Genomic DNA, 7938 nt, shown 5'->3' on the forward strand with positions numbered 1-7938 from the left:
CCCATTTTTTTCTTTCTCTTTCATCACACACAAAAGCAGTGCATGAGAGAATCCATTGAAATGTTTTTCATCCTGGTCACAAACTGTATAAGCAGATGCTTGGTCAGATATAGTGTGAAACAAAACATAATGACTTCTGATTTTTTTAAACTGGTAAAGCACTAGAGTGAAAGGCTGTTCGTTGAGACTGTCTGTAGCAAGTATTTTACAGAAACTGAGGTGAGAAAAAGAAAGGTGAAGAACAGATAGCCTAACTCTTAAGAACTTTACAGTGGGAGGAACAAGGTGATTACTCAATTTTTTCCCTCTTACACAGTAAACTTTTCTAAAAGGAATCCACATCCACCAGTTGGAAGGAAACAAGGATAGAGGAAGGAGAGGGAGCTACTAGCTGCTGCCCCTGAAACTCACATGTTTCTGTACTGTAGAAACTGTTTGTCAGGAAAATAAGGCAGCCTTTGCTGGGAAGCCTCAGAAAACTGTCTCCAGTAGGAGGTAGGCCATTGAAAGAAGGCTGAGTATCTGTGGAAAGGTACAGACTATACAAACAGAAAATTCTTTGAACAGAACACCTAAGCAGGTTTGAATGCCTACAGCTCCAGAGCCTGAACTTCTATATTTTTTCTCATTAGGGGAGGGCTTTACCTTTCCATTTATAAAAAGACCAGAAAATTTTCAATTATTTACTCTGAAATATGCACATCAACAGTTACCAACTAATACTAGTCCAAACTGTACCCAGCTCCTGTACAGTTCCTGCAAGGAAATGAAGTGCATGAGTAATTTCTAGCTACTGTGCCCCTGCTTTGTAACTGCAGCTTTGTTATGCCACAGTGAATACAAAGCCATTCCTGGTTAGCAGTCAAAAGGACCCTCAAATGTTTGGAGTCTTCTCCCTTCTCTTTAATTGGGAAGAGAGGAGGAGATGCTACATTCACAGGAGGGGGTCTAAGCAGCATCTTTTTGTTCAGAACATGTTGCCTCTTACAGCTTTCATTGTATCACTCTTACTTGTCATCTTGTCTCAAAGTCTGACCTGAACTGGAACAGCACATAGGAGGCTGCCTGGGACTTCATATAGACTCAGAGTATGCCAGCATGTGTCCTAACCTGACAGATAAGTGAGAGTGACTTACCTGCAGGGGTGGAGAGCACTAAAGAGGATGGGGAGCCTATAAGGAAGTGACAACACCCATAACAGTACTGGTAAATCCAAGGAAGGGGCTATGGTTTGAGCTCATCCAGTGTTTGTTTGTTTTGACTGGAGTACAAGTAGGGGATATTACCTGCTTACACAGATTTTTGTTTTCTTCAGTGAGTAAAACATATAAACAACTTCAGTGTTACCTTGAAAATGAACAAGTGCACAGTTCACTCTCCAATGTTCTAATGCTATAAAAGCAAACAATAAACACGGTTGTAATGACAGCCTTTTCACTGTTTTCTTAGCTTTCATCCAGTCAGTAGGAATTTGACACACAATGCGAACAGAGATGGTTCCCAGTACAGCACTGCAAGTATGTTGACTTACCACGTTACTCAGAGTAGGTCAGATCCCAATGAACTGAAGCTTTGTGGCTTGTGTTAGCTAGATAACCAGGGCAGTTAAACGGAATGATCTACAAGTCTTCCCTTTAAGTTCAGAAATCTGAAAAAATAAGAGAAATGTGTTTCATTCTCTTCATTTTTTTTAATTGAAAAAAGTACCATTTAGCAGTTTTAAATGTTGTTTAGATATATTCAGATAAAAAAAACAGGAAAACTCCAGAGATATTTGACAGCCCCATTCTTATTATAGTGGTATAAATCAAGAATAATTCGATTAAGTCTACTGGAACTAATAAAGCAGCCTATAAAGCCAAAAGGAACTATGAAGATTTATACAAGCTGATAATTCAGTAGGGTCCCTATGTAAAGTTACAGGAGAATTAGACATTGCTACCTCACATTATTTGAATGAGACCTGAATTCTATGTGAAATTCTGATTGATTTTACATTTTGTATAGCAACCAGCAGAGGGGCCAGGATTCTTCTCTGTGTACTTTGCAGTCGGGCGTAGTAGTTTACAGAATCAGTGGGCTCAAACACACTTTCCCATACCTTGTTGTCCCGCACTGTCTGAACTATTAAACTCCCACTTTACACTTCTGAATAGTATGACTTCATTCCAAAAGCCAACAGAACCTTTTATGCAAGTAAGGACTGACTGTACCACTGTGTGTGGATACATTTTCATCACTTCCACCAGGAAAGAAAACCATACAAAAATGCTTATGAATTGTTCTTTTATTTATTTTTTCAATTCTATATTTAAATATCAGAATCCAGTTTTCCTTCCTTCTGATATAGTAACACAGCCACATTGTGAAAAATACTTGATTGACTTCAGTCACAGTTATGCCTAAAAGGCACCAAGTGTCAAATGTAATTTGTGTAATCAAGCATGACCACTAATTGTGATGTGCAGCAGGAAGCCTTCCTTGAAGTTCAAAATACAAGTTCAATTTCAATTATAATAGACCTCGTATTTCAGTCATTCTGCTCTGTCTCATGGTCATCTTTAAGAACACATTTTGTTGTTACATGTAATCTGTTTTACATGTTCTTAATTTATTTCAGGCCCTAACGCATGTGTCGGAGGCCTGCTACCCTTTACTGGATGGCTGTAGAAAAAACAGACAGAAATGGCAATCCTTAGCTGAACAACAAGAGAAGAATCTGATTAACAGAGAAAGCAATCAAGCCAAATGGAACTGAGATGCTGATTTAACAACCACAAGCTTAAGTTCACATAGAAGACCTAGTAATAGGGGAGTACTTCATTTTGCTAAACACTGTATGAATTTGGCTTATGTTTTGCCACTGCTGTATTATTTTTCCACATTTCAAGATATAGCATGACCATGTATATGCCAAGGTTATATGAAGATAGTATGTTTCTTTTATTGCATCTGATTGAGATGGAAAAAGATCTGCAAGGGTAGTTTTTGCTACCCTATTCCACAAGAAGGTACGAGTGCAGTTACTCAACTGTCTCCGAGAGCCTATTACTTCATAGATGTATATAGTTGTTTAGTGATCATGTTGTGGCCAGTATCTTAAAGACTACTGCATTTCGCACCTTTTTTCCTCTTACAATCTTGCTGTGTTATGTTATAAAAGTAATGAGCAGTCTTGCCTGTTCTCTTCCCAGAGGTTCAGAGGAAAGATTGGGACTAACTCCGAGGAGCCTAGTCCAGCATATACTATGCTAACCTCTTCCAGGAGACAGAACTTTGAAATGAAAAAGCCCCAGAATCTGTGCACCCAGTAGTTTTTTCCATATTAGAGGAATGTCTTAGCAAAAATCTTACATTTGGAGAAATTTTTAAAAACCCTGTGAATTACTAGTCAATGGGGGTCTTAGGAGTTTTGTGATAGAAGTGTCATAATTATCCATGAATAATTAAAACTGCTTGAAGATTGATGAAATGTCACAACATAACTGACAGGCTGCCATGGAAGAATGGCTCCCATAGAAAGCTGCAAGAAGCACACAGAGAAATGGAAGCTAAACAGGATCATTTTTATATGCTGGTTTTAACTTCGTTTGGAAGTTGAATTTAACATCATCATAACCAACGGACTGAATCATGGGCAGGAAGAGTAGAAGAGAATGTGACTGCAAGAGCAAGAGGAAAATCTGAATCAGAATGACGCAGGAATGGCACACTTCTGGTGACCATCAATGACTGATTCTTTAGGCCAGTGCTATTATGAAATGGCTATGACCACTTAGAAGAAAGTTTTATGTTAACATCTTTTAGAAATCGTTTTTACCATTACTTAATGTTAACAATGATTATTCACAACGTCTTAAAGGAATAGGAAAAACAAATATTGAAAGCAAAAATAGCTGAGAATGCTTCAGGGATTTGCCATTTGTATATGAGGCATTAACATTCAGAAAAGTAAGAAATCAATTAATTTGCACTAGTAAAAAAAGCAACATTGATATTTTATTTAAATGAAGATGACTAATAAAAATTGTTTTGAATTGGGAACCAATTCAAGAAAATATACACATTAGACAAACCCCAAAAGAGTGATACAAAGAGAGTACTATTCTTTGGGTAGAAAGGATTAGGAGATTAATGTCAGCAATCTAGGATTGGTTAGCAGTAGGTGTAACTTTGGCTGCACAGAGACACAGAAAATGTTATTTTTTTTTAATCTGTAGTAATGATTTTTCAGTTAAAATTAGCAATAGTATTACGCAAAAGTAATACATTTGGGATTGTACTTTGAAGTGTGGGAGTTTATTTCTATCACAGTAATCCAGAAAATTCTAGTTGGAAACTGCAATAAATTCTTCTTCCCAGAAGATTATCAATCCTCTCTTGTAAAAGCTGGTCAGAAAGACATTGAAACCCACCTTTTTTTAATCAGTCTCTGCATTTATGTAAACCATACCAGAAGCTAACAAAAGATGAAGCAAATGTTTCAAAATGTTTGACGATCCAGAGTTTCATAGTCGGTATTTTTTTTAAATGTAGAGTAAGGTATTCTGATAGTCTGCAGCATTTTTGCCAACCTAAATTATTTGTCACTGATTAAATCCCATCTCAAACTTCTCTAATGACTACCAATAATATATTATTGCAGCTGAATTCGAAAACATTTTTCTACAAAAGTATTTCTCCTGATCTTTTTTTTCCAGATTTTCAAAAAAGTATGGAATTCAACAATAAGAATTCTAGGGCTACTGTTATGCAGTGCTCCATATGTGTATTTATATGCATACACACTACAATATATGTATGTAGCATGGCATAGCTATGCAGAAAAATGACAGCAGCCTGCCCCCCCAACAAAAAAGTTTTTAGTACTTTTTGATAAATAGGAAACTTTGCTTCAGGATTTGCATAGTCCTTGTATATTCTTTTCCTTGAATGCTTGAGATACTGAAATATAATTATTACGCTAACTGATGAGATACATATTTAATATAAATATGAATAAAGTATATGTATATAAAGGGGTATTCTTGCTAGTATGGTTGAGACTAGTAATTCATGGTGACAACACAGCAAATCAACTACGGTGATATTACAGTGTAGTGACATATCATTTACATTAAGATCCTGGTATTTCTTTGCTATATTGTGTTCAGCAAAGCTTTATTATGACATAAATTTATAACTGCTACAAAGGAGTGATGGATTCATACCTTTGATTAGAAAAAAAAATGGACATGACTGCATTTTTTCACTGGTTCACTTAAAATGAACACAGTTATACAGTATATGCATATATTTAATTACATATCTGTACACATTTATCCCACAGAATCTCTTCCACTACAAAGATTGGAACATATATAGAAATACAGTTCCTAGTAAACAAACTGTTTAAATGTCATAATACACCTGTATCTGTATATATTTCTACAAAACCAAACCCTTTAAACTACTGGCTTAAGAACCTTAAAAGCATAGATTGCTGTACTTGATGAAATTTCAGAGACTGATCAAATTGTTTATATAGTGTTTTACTCTGCCTGAAGGCAAAGTCAGAGTGTGCTGGTTTTGTGTCATAGCTTTGTGTGAACTGTTTGCAGAAATTGCTCGTTCCTTTCATAATGTAGATAGGTGACAATATGGAAAAAGCCAGGCTGTTTTCTGCCTGAAATTCATTGCCTTCAGAATTCAACATTTTCAAACCCAGCTAGTGGATTACAGCCATGCAGCTGCCGTTAATTTCATGAGTTGTTTATCTAATTATTCTAGTCGGGTCTCAAACATATTCTCCCCAACTTACATCTTGTAGCTAAAGCAGTCAGTGTGGATTATACAAGAAACAAGCTGAAATGGAGTTTATCACTTTGTCAGTTCAGTCTTAAGTCCATTAAAGCCATTGTGAAATTTGCTATTTAAGTCTTTGGGTACAGAATTTGTCCCACTAATTTTTAATACTTGTCTGAATGAAGACATCTAAGTTAGTATCCTACTTGTTCTCAGACACGGACATATTTTCTTTTAAATTCACTCCACAGCACAGTTCAATGCTTAAAGTATGCTTTTCTTTCTGTTTTTGTTCCCCTTCTGAAAAAATTACTTGTCGTACATATTGACATACATAAAATTACTGATTAACCCTACCTCTTCTAATTAAAAATAACAGTGAGGCTCTTAAGCTGTAGGTGGTACTTCTTTTCCAACAAGTTAGTCACGTCCTGTATTAGCTGCAGAATGTCTAGGTTTTCTATTATCTCACACAATAAAACAAAGGAGGGGAAAATAATGTAATGTTGATTTTGGAGATGGTATTGATTTTTAATTTGTAGCAGTTTAAAGTTAAGAGCAGATTACTCTCGTATCTTCACAGAATACAAGTACAAATGGGCTAGTGATAAAAGTGAATAATCTATTCCATTGATGACCAGCTGATATCGCTTTAAAAGAGAGGACTGAAACCTGATTTTTTGCATCACCCTCTGACAACTGCGTGCATGTAAAGATAAACTTTTGAACTCCAGTCCAATGCATTTTATCTGGCAGTGGCATGAACTGACAAAATCAGAACACTGCCTAATTCATAGATAAGATTTTTCAAAATTACTAGGTAGCGAATTTTCCAACCCGTTATACAGAAAGATTATGAAGAGTCAGATCTAGCGCCTTAAAATTAGGGGATGTTGCCCGAGTGATCTGGTTGGTGCCCCTTGAAGTTATGCATGAGAAGATAGTAGAGACTTTTGATGGAAAAAATGCCTCACTCATACATTTTTAAAGGTTTTATAGAGACCTAGTATTTCAGGCAAATTTATACATTAGCTTTAGTTAGGAGTCTTGTCTCTGTGATGCTGTAGTTTCTTCTTCCTGCCAAATCACATGCAGTTTACATTCCACAAGGTTTTAGCTTTATCACAGTTCCCTGCTGTACTTCTTCAGGGACTTGCACTAATTTGAAAGATAAGCTTGAACATTGGAGGTTGAATAAAAAAATTAGTTTGGCCAGAGTATGATAAATAATGAGGGCTGGATTTTTTGGTTTGGACTTTCACAGGAACAAGAAACATCACAGCATCTGGCCTCGTAATTAGTGACACTTGCTAAATACAGCAAATTGTGACAGCAAGATATTTTATCTTTTGTCATTGCTAGATGAATGAAAATTGCATGGAAAAGTTTATTTTCCACATAAAGTAGTTTGTTTCCATAGAGAAACTCATATCTAAGTACCACTGTTTGTAAATGTATATTTATGTGACAATGCTATATAATAGCTAGTTTCCACTAACTTTTCACAGCATGAGCTTATCATGCCAGGGCCTAAGGCATGCTCAAATCCCATTTGAAGTCAATTATGTAATTCCCATTTACCTCAGTGGGAGTTGGATTGAGCTGTATAGAAAGTGAAAGAATGGGTCAAATCCACCTTTTTTACCTATAAAGAGGGACTAAACTCTTACCGTTGGTAACACCTGCCTCACCTGCTCTTCGCTGTATTCAGGTATTCCTGCTGATGCTCAAGGTACATTACAGAGGTAACTGAAGTTAGAATTTGAGCCCTCTATGTATTCACATGGCAGACACCTGCATGTGTTTCTTAAAGAATGTAGTGTGAAATGCACTGTAAATAGTTTTAATATACATTTCTATTATAGTTAATAAAAATCTTAATCACAGTCACTAGCCACTGAGTTTGTCCATTTGTATTCTTTTATCTTTTAAAAATATTTGAACAAATATATAGTTTCTGGGCACAGTATTTTTGTACTAGGTTAAGGGGGTTACTCTGTATATTATGTTTTGCCTTTAAGCAGTATTAAAGTCTTCTGAATGTTATGTGTTCTCGCTTGCTTCTGTCCTATGACTACTTAGTAAAACTAGTTACATTACTTAAGAGAATCATTAGTCCTACTTACTGTACAGCTGATAGAGAATATAGAGTCA

At 35.9% G+C, this 7938-nt stretch overlaps 1 protein-coding gene across 2 annotated transcripts in view; it reads left to right on the forward strand.

Annotated features, from left to right (window-relative positions):
* Positions 1–7681, forward strand: part of PDE5A (phosphodiesterase 5A) — a 65791-nt gene extending 58110 nt beyond the window's left edge. For both annotated transcript variants that reach the window (XM_075150255.1, XM_075150258.1), the window contains exon 21: positions 2621–7681. In XM_075150255.1, the coding sequence (XP_075006356.1) occupies positions 2621–2758 (138 nt within the window). In that variant the 3' untranslated portion in view covers positions 2759–7681. The remainder of the gene's footprint in view (positions 1–2620) is intronic.
* Positions 7682–7938: the final 257 nt, after the last annotated feature.

This window comes from Calonectris borealis, chromosome 4 (assembly GCF_964195595.1).
Source record: "Calonectris borealis chromosome 4, bCalBor7.hap1.2, whole genome shotgun sequence".
Classification (NCBI taxonomy): domain Eukaryota; kingdom Metazoa; phylum Chordata; class Aves; order Procellariiformes; family Procellariidae; genus Calonectris; species Calonectris borealis.